Below are 19,228 nucleotides of genomic sequence, written 5' to 3'. Positions count from 1 at the left end.
TAGAGCACCAGCCATAGCAAATAGGAACAATGACACTATTTTTTACGTCAAAGCACGCACACCAGACACGAATACTGAGAAAACTAATGTATTGTTATCCTTACTAAAATATACTGTTACAAACTGGACGTTATGAAGGTAAACACCACCCGTGTGCTTATTGTGTTTCTTGGCATTTCTGTGGACTTTGGCAGAGGCACACCAGGTAGAAAACTTTATCGTTGTTGTTCTTCTGAAGGCTTCGTTTGCGGGTTTTTTTTTTTATAATTAAAATGTAATTTTAAGGTCATAAACAAATGTCGCTTTAACCGCCTGTGGTGCCCATATAATGCTGGTGACAGAATGAATGATCTCTGGTGAGCAGTTCTCATAGCACGTGATACTGTCACTTTTTCCACTACACTCGTGCCAAAAGACAACAAGCCTTTACCTGTTTGTCATTGGTCAACAGTAAATTCCCCCCTTTAGTATGAGAACTTTTGATTGGCCGGCTCTAATAAACCGCTTTCCCGGGCCCTTAAAACGTGAAACATAGCTAAATCCAGTTGTAAAGTAGCTAACCTCTTTCCAAGTGCTCCGAACACAGTCGGTATGTCTGCGACTGATATGTCCGGTGTGCTGGATATCCTTCGGTTATTGTACCGGCACACGCAGACACTGGAGGAGTTTTCGGACAGCATCGTGTTCAGAGAGGGACAGAAAGCAGCTCTCATTGAGCAGACAGATACAAACCGTTTCAAATCGTTCGTTAGGAGTGTTTTTGTGTGCTTTGACAAGGAGCTACAGAAGGTAGCGAGCTGCAAACAGGTAACGTTTCGCCCTATTGAAAAGTATACATGTACATTTCCCAGGTTAGTCCTGAGGAGTTGACACGCACTCCTCTGTGGACGTTTGAAGCGGTGTAGCTAACTCTGCCTGCCATGCTGTTATAATGTTAAAGCCAGGAAACCATGTTACACTCCTATATTTTTTTTTTTCTCATTGAAACTAAGCTGGGAGTAAAATGTGCGCTGCTGGAGGATATTTCAGCTTCAGCGAGGTCCTCTTTTTTTCTTTTGGGGCACCCCCCCTTTTCTCCTTTATTAGACATGTTTAAATGTATCCAGTTATAATGACAGATAGTTAATATCGCCCGATATATTCGTCCGGCTCTACACTAGGACACGGGGCGGGCCCCAGAATAATACTCTGAAAGGGTTTTCACTGTGCTAAGTTATACGTGGGATATTTCATTTCAGGATCTTTCGAGTGCCATGACTCTTTGATTTAATGGCTCTAGTTAGTAAGGCAAGCTGTAACTTTGAGGTAATTTTAATTACATAGAAGAATAAAGAACTCAGATTATTGTTTTGTCTCTGGGCTAATATAGCAAAGAGTTTGCCTTCGTCAAGATTTAACAGCTTAATGGCAGATGGCCTCTTCTTATGTATTCATACTTTCCACAGATCTGCAGTCTGCCTGAACTACTGGCGTTTGTTCTCAACACTCTAAAAAGAAAAAGAAAAAGGAATGTCTTGGCACATGGGTATAATTTTCAGACGCTGGCTCAGGAGGATCGGGATGCAGATTTCCTCAAATTCCAAGGCGATGTAACACAGAGTGCTGCCTACATCCACGGCAGTGACCTGTGGAAAAAAGTCATAACGCGTCTGGGCACAGACATCACGCAGTATCTCCTGGAGAGCTGCTCTGTGTTTGTGGCAGTTCCTCCTTCGTGTGCTTTCCAGGTGTGCGGCCCTCCAGTCTATGACAGGGTGTCCATGACCACGGCCTCTTGTGGGTTTTTTCTCCAGCCGCGAGTCAGGAAACATAATCGTACCAAGACTGAGAGCTGTCGAGGGTCAGTGAGTTTGAAACAGAAATGCACAGTTGTGACTCCTGCAAGCAAGAAGATGAAAAGAAGGAATAAAGGAGGGACAAAAGGGAAAAGAAAATGGGAAACTGGAGAAGAGGAGGAGGTGGCAGTTTGTTCAAGAAAGAGGAGGCGAGTAGCATCTGTAGAACATCAACAGGCGATCCAACAAGTTGGCTCTGAAAAGGAAGGACAGGCCGTGGCTGTGGAATCAGCACCACCTACAGCTTTCAAACAGCCTGTTGAAATGCCAACATTTGTACTTCCCTTGGAGGGTGGTCCTAGTTGGAGAACAGGGATTTTCCCCCCTTTACCACCCTCGCAATGTTTTATCCGTACCCTGGGATTCCTGTATGGGGGCAGGGGCATGCGTGGCTTTCTTCTTAACAGGAGGAAGAAGACTGCTCATGGATCCAGAAGGCTTCAAGGACAAGATCTGGTAAGAATAGTCTTCTTCGAGGGACTAGCGCATTTGAATGGAGTAGAGAGGAAGCCTAAAAAACTCTCCCAGCGGTTCTTTGGCTTGGTCCCCCTGTTTAGGCAGCTCTTACAACAACACAGGAGATGTCCCTACACCAGAATACTACAGAGGTTATGTCCATCAATGGAGGAGAGCAATGCAGGACAGGGAGAACTAAACTCACTCTTACCTCAGCACTGTGCACCGCACAGGGTTTACCTGTTTGTCCGGGAATGCCTCTCTTCTGTGATCCCACAAGAACTGTGGGGCTCTGATCAAAACCGGCTGCATTTCTTTGCCAGGGTCAGGACTTTCTTGCAAAGTGGCAAGTTTGAGAGGCTCTCACTGGCTGAACTGATGTGGAAGATAAAGGTGAATGACTGTGATTGGTTGAAGAGGAGTAAAACAGGTGAGGTTAGCACCAATGGTCTTTTTTTTTTTTTTTTTCATGGCTTCGTGTTTCATGCCCGACCTAACTAATGTAACTCATCTGCAGGCCGTTTTCCACCCAGCGAGCTTGCGTATCGGACACAGGTCCTGGGTCAGTTCTTGGCTTGGCTTCTGGATGGATATGTTACAGGCCTTGTGAGAGCCTGTTTCTATGCAACAGAGAGTATTGGGCAGAAGAACGCCATCAGGTTCTACAGGCAGGAAGTCTGGACCAAACTGCAAGAATTGGCCTTCAGGTACACTCACACAACATTACTACAGTAGCCAGCATACATACAGACATGAGGCATACTTCCAAAAAAAAGGAACAAAATTTTCTTTTCATGTAGAGGTCACCTTTCCAAAGGCCAGATGGAGGAGCTGACTCCAGCTCAGGTGGCATCCCTGCCCAAAGGCACCGTCATCTCCCGCCTTCGCTTCATTCCCAAGACTGATGGCATGAGGCCTATCACACGAGTCATAGGAGCAGATGCCAAAACAAGGGTACGCACCAACAGTTACCTCAGACTTGTCTGTTATTACATCCTGTGTCCATGGGCTGGTTTTTCAACTTTTCTTTGGTCCTCCCTACAGCTCTACCGAGGTCGTGTCAGGGACTTGCTGGATATGCTGCGGGCCTGTGTGCGTGCCACTCCATCACTACTGGGATCCACAGTGTGGGGGATGACTGACATCCACAAAGTTTTGTGCTCTTTGGCACCAGCGCAGAAAGAAAAACCACAACCCCTCTATTTTGTTAAGGTGAGTTGTTACATTTAATAGTTTGGCAGAGAACTTTCAATTTATTTTAAGGATAATACAGCTGTAAATTTCAGCACACTAATATGGACATATTGTATAGGTAATGTATAATTTAGCTTTTTCCTCTTTGTTTAAGATGGACGTGAGTGGAGCCTATGAGAGTTTGCCGCATGACAAACTCATAGAGGTGATTGGCCAAGCCCTGTCACCTGTCCACGATGAACTCTTTACCATCCGCCGCTATGCCAAGATCTGGGCAGACTCACACGAAGGCCTGAAAAAGGCCTTTGTCAGACAGGTAGCCATCCGATCTGCAAACATGCTTATCTGAGAGCATACATAGTATTAATTAGTCCAAAAATGACATTTATGGTAATATTAGTTAACATCACATTACTTAAACTAGTGTTATACCTGCTAGCCTGGTGTATTTGTTGGATTAAAACGCATACATTTTAATTTACATGTTATTCTTTATTTTTATTATATCGCTACGTACAGTGCGACTGCAAAAAGGGCTGCTCATAAGCACCAATCAAATCAATAAAAAAAACCCATATTTTTCTTCTTCTGTGCAAACTACATATTCATTATATAAACTAGTCAGTCGGACTGATTATTAGACACTGTAACTTACTGTCAGTGTCACCGTCAGATGAACACAGGCACAGTTATGCTTGACAACACATTCCAGTGACTCTCAAAGTGCCACTGTACTAAAATTATTTAACAAAATGTATTTATGAACAACAACATGCCTGCAGCATACATTTAATGTTGCTGTAGTTCAGCTGCTAGACATATTATATGTAATTTGTAAGGATTAGAGTGTTATAAGCGATGTAGATGTTGATAATCCTGCGACCTTACCCAGTTTATATAATGAGTTTCATCCAGATTGATCCGTGCATCTAGGAGGAGTTAGTGTATGTATGCCTGTTCCCTATCATAAATATAGTTACATGTCTGGTTAAACCAAGTCACTCCAGCTATACTGACATTATGACCAACAAATAACCCAGCACAACCATCTAGATCAGCAGTGGGCAATTAATTTTAACCGATGGAAATTAATGTGTGCCACACCCTGATCTAAGCGCACAGGTCAACAAACACATCGCTGAACCCTTTGGCAGACATGGCCATCAAACTAAGTTAAACTCAATTTAAGAAGAAGAATCTGTGAAAACCACCATATATAAACATTATTTATGAGTGAAAGTCGGTCTTTTTTTGTTTTGGTTAACACAGGCAGATTTCCTGGAGGATAACATAGGATCCACCAACATGAAGGGCTTTTCGACGTCATTGCAGAGAAAAGGCAAAGTTCATCACGCCATCCTGGTTGAACAGGTAACTCTGGCTTCATCGCGTGGTTTGCTGTGGCTGGGCAAATTGTGTGCTTAAGTCCTGAACGCATTACTTTTCCTTGCTGCAGCACTTTTGCTCAGATCTTCATGGCAGAGAGGCATTGCAGTTCTTTACCCAAATGCTAACTGGGAGTGTTGTTCAGTATGGGAAAAAGTAAGATTCTCGAACACCGTTTTCTAAAACATTTTGATGTCATCAAGGCAGTTACGTCTATTTTGTCCCTTTATGTTTCAGGACGTACCGTCAGTTCCGGGGGATTCCTCAGGGATCGGTTGTATCTAGTTTGCTCTGCTGCCTTTGCTACGGCCACATGGAGAATCTCCTGTTTAAAGATATTCCAGGACACAAAGGGTACATTAGACCTCGCTGTATTTCAGTCAGCTCCAGCTTGTATACATATTACCCATCATGGGCAGAAGAGGGCACTCTTTCTGTGCTGTAGCTCTTGATTTGGTCCACTGTGGCTGTTATTTTGCTCTCCTTGTGTCCTGCAGGTGTTTGATGAGACTGGTGGATGACTTCCTTCTGATTACACCAGACCAACATGAAGCACAAGCTTTTCTCAAGTATTACTTTCAGTTCAGTTTTAAATATTCTGTGTTACTGCACAATATATTTTGGAGTAGGGGACTGGAATGGGATTTGCAGTTTTCTGTATAACCCCAAATAAATGCATCCACATATATAGTTATTCTGAACAGCTTGCTTGAGACAGTGGATGACCTGGTGAGCTGCACAAAGTCTCAGTATAAGAGAAATAGAGAGTTTTTACATGTATTTATTTATTTTTCAAACTGCAAATCATGCAAAGCTGCTTATTTTAGTGCATTTATAATGCCGCTTGCTCTTTGTGTGTAGGATCTTGCTGGCCGGAGTGCCACAGTATGGTCTGGCAGTCAACCCGCAGAAGGTGGTTTTGAACTTTCAGGTATCGGGAAGCGCGGCTTCCTGTCCCGACATTCGCATGCTGCCCCCTCGCTGCCTCTTCCCCTGGTGTGGACTGCTGCTGGACACCCACACACTGGACGTCTATAAAGACTATTCCAGGTGAAAGGTCCATTCCAGCTGTAATTATACTGCACAGTTATTGTGTTATATTGTGGTGTCTCCTTGGGCCTGTTGTCAAGGCTTTATAGTTTATGGCTGAACTTTGTTCCTACTCATAAACGTGAGCCAATTCTGGCATAGATGAATGATCCTCTGGTCAAACAAAAATCTCTCTGTAGTTCTGAATGTTTTGTTGTTTTTAAATTTTCTTGCTTTTTTCCTTGTTTCACAGCTATGCTGGACTGTCTCTGCGCTACAGCCTTACTCTGGGTTCATCCCACTCTGCAGGACAGCAGATGAAAAGGAAACTAATGGCTATCCTCAGGCTCAAGTGTCATGCCCTGTTCTTTGACTTGAAGGTCGGGAACAAAAATATTTTTAAGACGTTTCAGAATGCCGTAACTGTTAAACATTGACACATTCTTTTAGATCTGATGATTGTGGACTATTATGGGAAGGTGCAGTTTGGCAAAAGCTGAGTACACAGATCAAAACATGCTGTTAAAGCTTTTCTTTTTTTTTTTTTCAAGACTTGGATGTTCGACTGGACCATTCTGTTGCACATTAGCTGGCATCCTGGAGATCATTGTCTTGTTTCATGGCTCAGTTTCAGCCAAGCTTTGGCTTTCAGGCAGATGCCCTCACATTTGATCCTAGCGTACTTTGTAATACACGGGAGTTTATCGTCTCAATGGCTGTATCCCAATTCAGGGTCTGCAGCCTAAAAGTACGCAGCCTTAACGGCCCACAAGGGCCGCGTACTTAAAGACCGCTAACGCCGGAAGTGCGAGGCTTGTAAAATGGGATGGTCTAGCCTCCGTCGTGCTGCCAAGGTTGCCTAGCAACCATGATACTAACAGCTGGAAACGTGTCATACAGCTTTGTTTGACAGAAATGAAGGAGAAAATCTTTTGTTCATTTGTTTGTTTGTTTCTACATGAGCTTTGATCATTCTCTGTAGGATTAAGGTCAGCTATTGGACGGCGTGTATTTTAAAGTAAAGGCTTTAAAACCAAGTTAGTACAAACGTCACATAACTTTGCCGACATGTGGCCAACAGTAATGTTTTAGTGTTCTTCGTTATTAAACATTTGCACATAAATAAGTGACATAATATTCAGTACTTACTTATAGTTCAAGTACGGAATATAGCCCGTCATCCGCTGTTTTTTTTTTTTCGGCAAAATTATCCACACCCAGCGCCGCGCTATGCATTCTGGGATATGTTGGGCCACGAAGTCTACACCGCCACATCCTTAAAATTCAGGGAAATGAAGGACGCATTTGAGGGCCGCATTTCGAGCAGCCTTCGAATTGGGACAACCTTCGTCGCGTCGCTGTGACATAATCGGCCTTAAAATGCGGCCTTTAAGGCTGCAGACCCTTAATTGGGATACAGCCAATGACTGCAAGGTACCCGGGACCTGTGGCTGCAAAAAAAAGCCCAAATCATCACCCCTCCACACCGTGTTTGACCGTTGGCATGAGGTGTTTGTGCTGATGTGCTGTTTTTATCAAACAAATTGGAGATTATTGCTTTTCAAAATAATCTCCAGTCTGGTCTCATCTGTCTAAAGCACATTGTTCCAGAAGACTTGTGGTTTGTTCGAATGCAATTTTGTCAAGCTAAGCTGCGCTGCCATGTTTCTTTTTTTCTTTTTCTTTTTTTCCTTCCCTCTTACTCAAATTTGGTCACACTTGGCTCAGAACAGGACGGCACTGGTCAAAGCTCGAATACTGGGCCTTCAAAATGCACAGCCTAAAACCAATGTGCGATATCACTGAGGCGATGTCCATCTTTTTATACAACTGTACTTTTGAGGAAAAACCAAAGTGACCATAAAGCAATCAAATTCAATTCCCAGCTGTAAAGCATGGCAGAGGGAGCAGCAGGGTTTGGAGCTGCTTTCTGTTTTGACTAACAGGAAAATCCGACCTGAGCAATCAATGAAGAAATCTTGTATCAGTATGTTAGTAAACTACTTGCTTTCCGTTACATTAATCTATAAATTTTTCTCCTCAGACTAATTCTCTTGAAGCGGTCTACAAGAACATGTACAAGATGGTGCTGCTGCATGCGTACAGGTACTGTTGTCAGTGTCAGATTGGTGCATTTACCCACCTGTAACATCAAAATACATGGACAATAAACACAAACTGGGAACCTTCAACATGAATCGCTTCCAGTTGGGTAAAAATCTGGGTTATATTAATCAGTACCTGCACCGAGATTAGAAATAATTGTCCCGTGGCTCCCCACACTCTCTAGCAGATCATTACATGAAGGAACCTTTTAAAAAAACAAGCGCGTCCATGCTCACAGGTGTACACAAGGGTGCTCACACACACAAACTACACCCTTTTTGGCTCCTACCTCAAAGCACACTGTGTGCTGTCGATCTTATGTGCTGCACAATAATGTTTAATATTTAGTATTTACTGTCATCTTCCCATACATCATTGTGATGTTTTTTATTCTATTACTCTTGTTCTCTTCTGCTTGTTTTCTTTTTTCTTTCTCAGCAGGTGATCCAGGTGATCGATATATGCATTTTTTTTCTCTGCTCATTCAGTTGTTTTTTGCCCTTCTCCCCCGTCCCTCTTCTCAGCTGTTTCTCTTTCCCTCTTTCTTTCCCCCAGTCAAGTCTGTCCCATATTCAGCAAGTGAAGATAAAATAAACAATAAAAGGTGAATCAAATGGACCATTACGGCAAGGCTGGGATGGTCAATTTGGTAAAGTAAATCCGTTGGGCATCTTTCTTCGCCTTTAGACAATAATTCTGATGGCAAAAGAGCCAAACGGGACAGGCAAAAAGAAAAAAAAAAAAAAAGAAATAATTGTCCTGTTGTTTATCTCTAAATGTAAATGTCTAACTGAACCTGTCCTCATTTACAGTTTTTGTGTGAGTCTTCCTGTTTTTTTTTTTTTTTTTTTTTTCCTCTTCAGATTTCACGTCTGTGCCCAAAGTTTGCCCTTTGGTCAGACCGTTTCCAAGAACCCCGTCTTCTTTCTGCAGCTGATATGGGAGATGGCCCAGTACTGCAACAAGCTCATCAGACGCAGCAACAAAGGCAACTTTTGCATTTCACAGCAGCACTTTGTTACTGATTGGTAATAGTGGGCAGTAGTTTGATATAAACACGTTCAAATCAAGTAATAGCATCTCTGCAAGTTGTATTGTGAAGTAAGATCCTGCAGTTTTAAAGAGTAATGTGGGTAGTTGGAAAAAAACAAGATGTTCAGGTATAAGAAGACTGACAACCAGGGCAAAAAATCCAGCACTGCTATGATGTGCTTAATGTTTTGGACCTTAGCACATTTTACTTTGTGCCTTTTTTGCTCCTCAAGTTTTACTCGGTTGCTCTTCAATCTGGGAACTTTATGGTTTGATCCATTTTGGTGACAGGGATGCTTCCCTCTCATTTTCCTTATAGATTTAATATTTACTTAAGATAGCAGCCACACAAGCTGGATTTTAGAGGTAGAGATGCACTCAGAGTACTGCTGTGGTGTCCTGTTTACCATACTATAGATTTGTTTAAGCCGAACAGCAAACAGCAGTGGCATCAGGCTCGTGGCCAGCAGAGGGCGCCCTTTTCGGGTGATGTCGCTTGTGAAAGCTCAGTGAGAGTGTGATAATTGTGTCGCTAACACCCTGAGATGTCAGTGCTCCCAGTTAAACGAGCAGATGAAAACAGGAGAGAATACAAAAATGTATTATATTACATGAAATGGCAGACTCAGGATCAGTTACAGCAGTTAAACTTACTCCTCTCCAAACTGGATGTTGGCAAATAACAGCAGAGCCAAGTTAATGTGCTCCTGTGAGTTAATGAGTCCCACATACTTGCGAGTTGGACGCTTTCAGAGCTGTTATATTTTATCCTTTTTCATTTTCAGTTATCTACATCTTCTTAATCACTGCGTGCTAGTTTAATGTCACTTATTTTTAAATTATATAGATGGTATTGTATTTAATGCATACTTTATTTTTTTTTATTAGCACCCCTGCGGAGACCACACTCCGCAGGGGTGCTAATTATTCTTGTGCAAACAGTTTAAAGGAGCGAGGAATATAGTGGCGTCAGGGTGACTGTGTGGCAAATGGTTAACATGGTTCGAGGCTTCGTCGGGTCAGGCAGTGGGAATTCCAGTAACAGAAGTATACTTTCTATCAAGGTGCTCCCACAATGCTTCAATAACTTGAACAGCAAATTGCAAATTTGGATTAATCACTCTGGAAAACCTGTTTCCGGTAATTTACAGTTGAGTTCTTATTAAAATTTGGCATTTGGGTTAGCTGCCCTTTTTATGTTGAACGATTCAGGCCAGTGTCAAGTGGCTTAACAAAGAAACAGTCCTGTGAAAATGGTCATGACTGAAGTGAAAATGAGTGAAAAAGCAGATGATGTCCAAAGAAAAACTTTAAAAGATCTTCATAAAGCCCGGAGAACTGCTGCTCAAGACTGCTTAAAATGTCCAGCTAAGAAAAATATGAAGGGTGGCTCAAGACTTTTGCACAGCCAGATATTTTCTGATGTTCTAGAAGTAGAAGTTCTTCTACTTCTACTTCTGTCAGTTATTTTGGCATGTGTTCAGGATGTATGGTAGTAATTTGCGTTTGTTTTCCATTATAGTTCATTCTGTGTATTCATGGTACGTTTAGGAGAATCAGGAGATTTATAACCTCATTCAGCCTGGAAAGTTAAACATTAGACTAAACCACATAGTAAATTCCTAGTTTGCAGCAGTGTTGTGTGCGCTTAATTAACCCTAAGACTTTTGAATGTTTAAATAAATATAAACATTATTTACAGCGCACAAATTGCTGGGGATGATAGTTTAAACAGTTTCAATGTGATTTTGAGGATATTAGGCTGATGGTATCCTGTAATATCACAATATGTTGTCAGCATACGTACTGCATTGATATAACCATTTATTTTAGCAGGTTGCTATAGTATTACTAAAGTGAGTAAACGCTATGTTAATTTCATTAACATGTGTTATTATAGGATAAGCTAAACTATTCACTGGATAGTACTGGATTGTAACCCACAATTGCTGCAGTGTTACTGAGCTGTGATGTAAAATTCAACCCATTTTCCTTCAGCCACCTGAGCAAACACATTAATAACTTAATTTCTTCTCTCTTTGCCTCTCTAGGACTGATTTTAGGTGATAAGGCCCAGACGGGGATTGTGCAGTACGAAGCAGTGGAGCTGCTTTTCTGTCTGTGCTTCTTGCTGGTGCTGTCACAACACCGTCTTCTCTATAAAGATCTGCTCGCACACCTGCACAAACGTATGTAGTCTCAAAAGTGATGTTCAGATTCTTCTTCCAAAAAATGCAATTAAAATGTTACGCAAAGTACTCTGCAGAAGTCTGAGCATCTCAGTTTTCCTTTAGATTTTGTTGCTAAAATGGAAAATGGGCACAGTGATGAATTAAAACATGTGCAAAAATACATGGAAATACAAGACAAAACAAAGTGCAATTCTAAAACAGTTGGAATTTGGTATGATTACCTTTTTTCTTTTACGTTTTCTTGTAATTTCTTTAAGGAGGCTTCAGGAATAGTTCTCCAGGCTTCTTGAAGCACATTCACAGCTCTTCTTTGGATCTTGGCTGTTTCTCTTTGAGGTCTGGGCTCTGGGGAGGCCAATCCAAAACTGATAGTGCTGCACTGTGTGTTTTTTCTATCCATTGCTTTTACTGCATTAGCAGTCTGTCTTGGATCATTTTGTTGCTGAAAAATGAGGCTGAAGCCAATTGGATGCTTTCCAGATGATCTTTCATTGTGGATAAAATCTGGCTGTACATTTCTTTTTTTCATGAGCCCAGCAATTTTGACGATCCCCAACACCACTGACACTTTTGTCAGTTGCAGACTCTTGTTCTGCTCACATATTAAGTTGTATTTGCATATCAAAAATAATTTGCTGCAGAGTCACAAATAACATCCAAAGAAGTGCATGTGCATACTATCAGTAGGAGTCTCTTTGTTTCCTCCCTACGTGCAAAAGGAGGAGACACGAAGAGACAGCCTGAAGGGGTCACGAGTTTGTGCACTTCTAGGAGGGGCATCCAGAAGGGCATCTGGTGTAAAGTCCCATATCAAACATGCAGATTTGTTTGCTGTGGTGAACCTTTGAGGACTACAGCAGGATAAAATAACCGCTGCCTGTGTGTATGTGTGTGTGGATGCTTAATTAGGCAAGAATAATTAAAAACAAAATAAAAGTACTACAGTTTGGAAAAATGAAGCTTTTCGATTTCACTACGAAAGGCTGTCCTTCCTGTCGCTTTCCAGGAAGGCTGATTCTTTTTAAATGTGGACTTTGTAAGAGGTGCACCTAATTTAGCCAATATACACATATCATTTTACATGTATAATCTGCAGTTTATTGGCACCTGTCATTTGATTTTACAGTTTGTCACCAAAGAAGGAAATAAAAAGCTTCTTATCTTTATCTTTTTACAGGAAAGCGCAGTCTGGAGCGGTGTCTGGGGGACCTGAGGCTGGCCAGGGTGCGGCAGGCCGCTAACCCCAGGACTCCAGTCGACTTCTTGGCCATTCAGACGTAAATTACTATTCCTAGTCCCAGTTTCCAACATGACCGCAGAACAATACTCGGAGATTAAAGGTATGGATTTATTTAATCTAGATTCCCTCCCCTTTTTTGTTAAAAACATATTAAAAGCCTTTTTTTTTTTTTCTTTTGCATTGTTTAATTCTTAAGTTGTAAGTGTTTTAACAATATATATCACCAAAAAAACCTCAAACCAATACATGACATCTTTCGGATCTAGAGTGTCAGGAAACATGTCTGGAAAACACAGTACTTAGTCGTGTGCTGCAAAACACTTAAGTGCTAAACCTCAGTCATAAACGCACACAATCAAACAACAGCAACCTGTCAAGATCGGTAATTGAAAGTCATGCAGCTACTGTAATAGAGCAGGTCTCAGCCCATAGCTGTGTGTGTCTTTGTGGACTTTGATTTACACCTTGTAGTAGTTTTCCATAAAGAGCATGTGAGGACATACGTCACAGAAGTTGTGAGCCATTCACCAAAGGATTGTTTTTTTTTTTTACTTTTGTGTTACATCACATATGCTCAGTTCTTTAGATAATGCTAAAGTTGTTCAGAAATGAACAAACCTGAAGGGTTCTGTATTCTTTTTTTATTTTCTTTTATTTTTACTATGTTCAACTGTGCAGATTCATATATTTGGAGTCAAAGAAAGGTGTGTAATGGATATAATGTTATATTGGATATATGATATGTAAAAAATATGTAAAATGAAAATTAAGAATGTCACTGTTAAATAAATCCTGTTTTATTTTCAAGGGAAGTAATGTAATGTTTCATATGTCAAGTAAACATCAGAATCTGTATGAAATTCTAGTGAATTTTGATGAAAAGCAGTGATAAACATCTGGATTTTTGCTGTATGGCAGCATTTTTACTCTCCACAGTCCTTAAGCCCTTTGAGTCTTCTGTTCCTGTGTGTCAGTCACGAAGGCGTCGTTGTCGTAGGGATTCAATTCCATCCCAACCGAGGACTTTCTGAATCTGCCACGAAGCAGCTGGTAGAGGGCCACCAGAGGAATGGAAATCACAGGCACCACGCAGAGGAGGATGATTATGGCAAAGACCCAGTCTGGATAAAGCTTCTCTTCAGTTTCAGGGAATTTTTCCTGAAAAGAAAGATCAAGGTGGAAACAATGAAGGACATTTATTTATTTAATTATAAAATATGGTTTAAAATTGGTAAAATGCGCTAATTTTCTTTCTTCGGGTTAAATAGAGCGCAACAACCAGCAAGCAGGCAATTAGCTTAGCTTGACTAATTCAATTCATTTTTTATATTGATTTACTTTATTTAAATTCTATTTTTTATTGCTGTGTCCAGCACTTTGGTCAGTGGTTGCTGTTTTAGTGCTTTAGGGCTAACTTAAGGTTATCGAAACCAACCAAGAGATATTTCAGGCTCATAAAATCCCATAAAGGACTGAGCTGTCATTTTATCCCGCCGGTCTATATTTATTAATCGACATATTTGTTAAAATGTAGGTTTTGATAGACATTTTTAAACTCTTGCTTGTTTGTTAACAGACATTACAGATAGTCGCTTCTCAGGTAAAAGTCTGGCTGCTGGATTCATTTCAGAAGTCAGTTTGATTTTTAGTAGCATCTTCCTTCAGGATAACTCGCTATGACTCACAGCTCAGATCATTTCACTGTACTCAAATTGTCTCCACAATTAAAAGATCTCAATCCAGTAATGTACCTTTGGGATGTGATGGAACAGAAAATTGGAGCAGTTCTGAAGATAAATAGAGGAGCAAACAAACTGCACCTAATAAAATCTTGACTTATGAGTAGATTCATTCTTCAATTCTTGGCTTTCCTGCTTACATAATCTGGGTTCCATGCTTGATAGGTGGGACGTGTCTGTGCCTGGACAATCACATAGGCAACAAACACCACCAGGAGCAGTAAAGGACTGATCACCATCCAGCACGCCTTCCAAAAGATGTTTGGCCTCCTCCCAGTCATGATATAGATGTCGTCACTGAAACTGGCAGAGGAGACGTAAAACAGATATGAATTATGATTGTTAGTGAAGTTTACAGTGTTATGTTCAGGAAGAAGAGGAGAAAAAGTTACGTTTTCATTCCACGGAAGTAAATAACTCCAATAATCTCAAATAAAGCAATGATGAGCAGAGGTACAGATCCCACGTAACCATTAAACACCTCCACCCAGTAGTTGCCTGAGCTCAAGGTGAAGAGGAGCGCCACCAAGAAGGATATCAAACAGATGACCACTGCAGAAGTGAAGAAGGTGAAAGTTTAAAAGAGGGAATTCAAAGGAAATTGTTTTTGACTTAAAAAGCACAAGCTGATGTGCAAGTACCTGATATGAGTTCCTTGGGCATCCACCTGGGCAATAGTTTGAGTTCATTGAGGGGCGCGAGGACACCCTCTATGTTACCAAACATGGAGGAGAGACCTAAACTAAAGAGCATGACAAAGAACAGTACGGCCCATACCTGCGAGCCTGGCATCGATATCACCGCTTCAGTGAACACGATAAAAGCCAGGCCAGTACCTGAAACACTCTGAAGATAAAAAAAACAAGAAGCTAATGAGGATACTTGAAATGGCAATGTCTGAAAATGACCAGTGTTTGTGGATGGAGGGGCTCGAGGATAGAAGAATGACTATAAGATGGAGTGAGTACCTGCTTAAGTAATTTTTGTAGATCACACTCCCTCAGGGACAGACTCTGGAATTTCTCTGGATATGTCGTATTTAGATATTCATACCAGTAATCGTAGTTCTGCAGGGTTATGTTCTGGTCTGAGAACTCAAAGTAATTGGTCAGAGCCAGGATGTTCCTGCAGATAAGATTTGAAGAGTAAGTACTCAGGATCAGGCAAAGACGTAGTTGCAAAACCCCACCTAAAATAGGCATGCTTACGTACTCGTCTTTACAGGCGTTAAAGGCGGTGGTGGCTTTAAACCCCAGGATGGAGAAAATCGGAATGGAGGCGTAGATAGACGTTGCGCTGTTTATCACTCCCACAAGAACAGCGTCTCTCTCGCAGTTGTTTCTAACAACACAAAGAGCGAGAGAAAGACGAGCTTACTAATCACCCCGTGTTCACCGGGGGAGGTTAAGAAGTGTCTGTCCTTACTTCTCTTCATTGTAACTGGAGAAAGATATGAGACCTCCAAACGCCACAGAAAGAGAGAAGAAGATCTGCGTGGCGGCGTCCAACCACACCCGTGGGTTCGTCAGGGTTTGCCACTGTCACGAGCATAACATCTGATTAGGAAATCAGCTGTTTGTGGGACAAAAGATTAAAAATTTCACTCCAACTCACATCAGGGGTGAAGAGGTACAACAGTCCATCAGTAGCTCCAGGCAGAGTGAGGGCACGGATCAGGAAAATAGTCAGCACCAGGTAAGGGAAGGTAGATGTCACATACACAGCCTGAAAATATATAGAAACATTAAAATAACATGTTTTCTGGGGGGAAATGACAGATGTAATGACTTGGGAGAACAGTTTTGTAAGATAGAAACCACATATCGTGATAGCACAGGGTTAGGCGTCCAGTGTTCTGCAACCTATCATTAAATATTAAATGTTTTTGGTAGTTACACTGACCTTTCCCATGGAGTCGATGCCTTTGATGAAGCAGATGTAGACGATGCACCAGGCGCTGGCTAGACAGATCACCATCCCCCACTCCACGGAGCCGCTGATCTCGATGTCAGGTGTGATGTTGAGGGTTTCACGGTACCAGAAGTAATTTACCGGAGTGCTTTTCTTACACTCCAAATTATAGTCTACGTGGACACACATACGCAAAAGATTTTGTAGACCAGCATAAGGCTGGAATGGGCCAAAGCACCATCGACAAGAAGGTTGGTGAGAAGATAACTGCTGGTGCGACTATTTGTAAATAGAACAAATATAAAATTACAATTGCCTCAAGCATGGAGTTGGAAGCATTATGCTTTGGGACTATTTTTCTGTAAATGGTGCCAATGTATGGGCCCACGTACTGAAACATCTTGGATGAGAAACCCGCAGCTGCAACACTGAACGTTGGTCACAAATCGGTCTTCCAATGTGACAATGACCCAAAACAGATCTTTATGGCAACAAAACAGTGGCTAAAGAAGAAGCACATTAAGGTCATGGAGTGGTCTTCCTAGTCTTCAGACCTCAGTCCTATAGAAAATATGTGGAGTGAAACTTTGAGTTGCCAAACAGCAGCCACGAAACCTAAAAGATTTGGAGTTTCTGTAAATAGAAGTGAACTAAAATCCTCCTGAGAATTTTGCAAACCTGCTGACCAACTACAGGAAACGTCTCACCGCTGTGATTGCCAACAAGGATTTTCTCTAAATCATGTTTTGGTGTGTTTGGTATTGTGTCTCTCCATTAAAATGAAACTACCACAAAATACTGTTCATTTGTTTAAAAGTGTGCAAAATTACAAATTCAGCAGAGCGTCAACAGTCCCAACACTGCATCATCATTGCTATTTACTTGTTCATCTCATGTCTTAGTTGCACCTATCTTTAAAAAAAATCATTGTCTTTTTTATTTTATGTTGTGGTGCAATGTTCCCTTTGTGCCATAAAGCTGTCCAGCAGTATTTTTTTTTTTTTACTGAATCTCTCTTGAAATGCTACCAAGAGCATGGCAGGCAGCCATAAATCTTTACTGATAATCCTAAACTTTATCTTTGTTATTAAATCTGCAAACAGTGGAGCAGCAGCAGAATCACGGCGTACGGCCATAAATTTATCAAGCAAGAATAATACCGAGGTGTGCTCCTGTCTCACCTATGCGGCTTTCATTTAGTGGGCAGGTGCTCCACGGCAGGGGTTCCTGAAAAGAGTGGAAGAAGTACCACAGCACCCAGGCCAGAATGGTGTTGTAGAAAACGCCCACCAGAAACGATACAATCAAACAGGCGATGCCTGCACATAAGAAAGATTTTTTCAGGTATTAATTTTATTTTTTGAATTTAAAAATGAGGAATCTTTGACCGGTGTCAATTTCAACAAAAGAAACATTTATTTTTTGGTTATTCTGTTTTACTTTCTACTTTATTATTGTACATGATACAGTTGACTAAAGGGTTGAAAAACAACTAAGAATCTTAGATTAACTAATATGTCGTTAAAATAAAGCAACACACTCGAATAGTATAACTGTAGAGTACATAAAAACATTTACTATTACTTTTTGGGTTACCCACCTACTCCACCGATTACGGGATTGATGGTCTTCCAGACACCCACGCTGCCCTTCCGGAGCCTCTGTCCTACAGCCAGCTCAAGGAAGAGCAGGGGGAGGCCCTCAAACACCAGCGCTATCAGGTAAGGGATGAGGAATGCACCTGAAGACATGAAGTAAATATTTATCTTACAGTTAGGCATTTTTATGATTACAGTGCAAAGCTCTGCTAATGAAAACACACTGGGTTGCTGGGAATCGGGCTGACTTTTTTTTTTTTTTTTTTTTTTAAAAGAAAAACCCACTATATTTACAAAATTTTTAAAAAATTATTAACTTCTCGTGTCACCTCGCTGCTTCACCGTACGAGCTCCAAACCAAACAAATCTGAGGGGAGATTAACAATAGAAAAACGTGACTCAATTAAACAGACTAAGCCAAAGTTAAACAGAAGCTCAGCAGATTTGAGAAACAGTCTTTTGGGAAGTCAATATGTGAAGGTGATAGAGCCCACACACATTTTCTGGACTGGCTGTTTACACAGCCTGACCCAGAGCAGGCTCCTATAGAACTCCGTGGCATGAGGACTCGGCGTATCTCTCTGGGTAAGTATGAGGAAGCAAACAAAGGTGGATATATTCCTCACAAACAGTATGTAATGATTCCCATGGTTAATCAGGTATACATAAAGTTATTCATTTCCAGACAGGTTCAGGGACCGACCCGGTTTGTTCGTTAATACCTACTGAAACAAAATGGAAATGCAAACCGATTAAAGCATCTCTACACTGGATGATTAAACAGGACTCTTACAGATACTCTTACAGTAGGAGCGATGGTGTAAAGTGAGTAAAAGGGCAGCATCTCACCTCCTCCGTAGATTTGGCAGAGGTAAGGGAATCGCCACACATTTCCGATTCCCACTGCAAAACCAATACATGTCAGCAGATACTGAGCCTTGTTGTCCCACTTGGGTCTCTCCTCCGGCCCAGCGTCTTTTCCCATCCTCAGCTGGAAAAAAGACTCAGTGCAATTCCAGTTGTGTTACAAAAATACACCTAATGGAATTGTAGCATGCAGTCTGATCAAATTGCATATATTTTGTGGTTAGTCCAGAATTCTCCTCCTGCTCCGTACTTTGGATGAATTACACTCCTGATTGGTTCGGTCTTCGTGATGTTCAGCACTCCTCTTTCATCCTCTGTGCGACCCTCCCGTCTCTGAGTCAGAGGTGCAGATTCTGTTCTTTTTGAGACATCCAGCCAGCAGGAAGTTTGGTGAAACACTTGCCAGGGTGATTTAGTGGTTTTACCTCCCTCCCGCAGAATGGGAGTGTGCTGAAACTTGAATTAATGGATAACCTGGTGATGCTTTTCTCTGCTACACCGACCTACATCAGAGCAATCAGATACAGGGTGGAAGAGACATCAGGAGAGTTGTGCCGAACAGCTAATCAAACATTGTTCTCGCATACAATCTTCTTGCAAAATGAGTGAAAAGGTTACCGGGTCTTTCTGTGCTCTAGTTTGA

The 19,228-nt window shown here is 41.5% G+C and overlaps 2 protein-coding genes across 4 annotated transcripts; one reads left to right on the top strand and one right to left on the bottom strand.

The window, feature by feature from the left end:
• The first annotated feature begins 514 nt into the window (after positions 1-514).
• tert (telomerase reverse transcriptase) lies at positions 515-14,324 on the top strand. 2 transcript variants are annotated; one of them, XM_085395493.1, is made up of 17 exons: positions 515-807; positions 1,446-2,721; positions 2,809-2,998; positions 3,092-3,245; positions 3,336-3,503; positions 3,640-3,801; positions 4,755-4,856; positions 4,942-5,027; positions 5,109-5,225; positions 5,369-5,440; positions 5,733-5,921; positions 6,154-6,280; positions 7,945-8,006; positions 8,870-8,994; positions 11,090-11,227; positions 12,408-12,570; positions 13,389-14,324. In XM_085395493.1, exons 1-16 carry the CDS (start codon positions 592-594, stop codon positions 12,509-12,511), a joined length of 3,288 nt encoding a protein of 1,095 aa, XP_085251619.1. In that variant the 5' UTR covers positions 515-591; the 3' UTR covers positions 12,512-12,570; positions 13,389-14,324. The 2 variants fall into 2 exon arrangements, with proteins under 2 accessions (XP_085251619.1, XP_085251620.1); XM_085395494.1 differs by lacking the exons at positions 8,870-8,994; positions 11,090-11,227; positions 12,408-12,570; positions 13,389-14,324 and adding an exon at positions 8,448-8,760.
• slc6a18 (solute carrier family 6 member 18) lies at positions 13,410-18,943 on the bottom strand. 2 transcript variants are annotated; one of them, XM_085395496.1, is made up of 12 exons: positions 18,568-18,943; positions 17,721-17,861; positions 17,302-17,439; positions 16,112-16,293; positions 15,824-15,934; positions 15,635-15,747; positions 15,422-15,550; positions 15,178-15,334; positions 14,851-15,055; positions 14,602-14,761; positions 14,350-14,512; positions 13,410-13,628 (listed from the first exon to the last, which is right to left on the bottom strand). In XM_085395496.1, exons 1-12 carry the CDS (start codon positions 18,701-18,703, stop codon positions 13,410-13,412), a joined length of 1,854 nt encoding a protein of 617 aa, XP_085251622.1. In that variant the 5' UTR covers positions 18,704-18,943. The 2 variants fall into 2 exon arrangements, with proteins under 2 accessions (XP_085251622.1, XP_085251621.1); XM_085395495.1 differs by having other exon boundaries at positions 15,178-15,550.
• Positions 18,944-19,228: the final 285 nt, after the last annotated feature.

The sequence above is a fragment of the Rhamphochromis longiceps genome, linkage group LG22 (assembly GCF_057381845.1).
Source record: "Rhamphochromis longiceps isolate RC_006_pf linkage group LG22, R_longiceps_female_GT1.1, whole genome shotgun sequence".
Taxonomy (NCBI): domain Eukaryota; kingdom Metazoa; phylum Chordata; class Actinopteri; order Cichliformes; family Cichlidae; genus Rhamphochromis; species Rhamphochromis longiceps.
This window is presented reverse-complemented; position numbering and strand designations above follow the sequence as displayed.

Excerpts from the sequence above, each read along its gene's own strand:
- tert (XM_085395493.1), top strand. The coding sequence starts at position 592 with ATGTCTGCGACTGATATGTCCGGTGTGCTGGATATCCTTCGGTTATTG. Across the intron at positions 3,802-4,754 it reads AAAAGGCCTTTGTCAGACAG|GCAGATTTCCTGGAGGATAA; the intron begins GTAGCCATCCGA and ends TGGTTAACACAG. Across the intron at positions 8,995-11,089 it reads CATCAGACGCAGCAACAAAG|GACTGATTTTAGGTGATAAG; the intron begins GCAACTTTTGCA and ends TTGCCTCTCTAG.
- slc6a18 (XM_085395495.1), bottom strand. The coding sequence starts at position 18,703 with ATGGGAAAAGACGCTGGGCCGGAGGAGAGACCCAAGTGGGACAACAAG. Across the intron at positions 17,440-17,720 it reads TCCCGTAATCGGTGGAGTAG|GCATCGCCTGTTTGATTGTA; the intron begins GTGGGTAACCCA and ends TCTTATGTGCAG. Across the intron at positions 13,629-14,349 it reads AAGCATGGAACCCAGATTAT|GAAAAATTCCCTGAAACTGA; the intron begins GTAAGCAGGAAA and ends CTTTCTTTTCAG.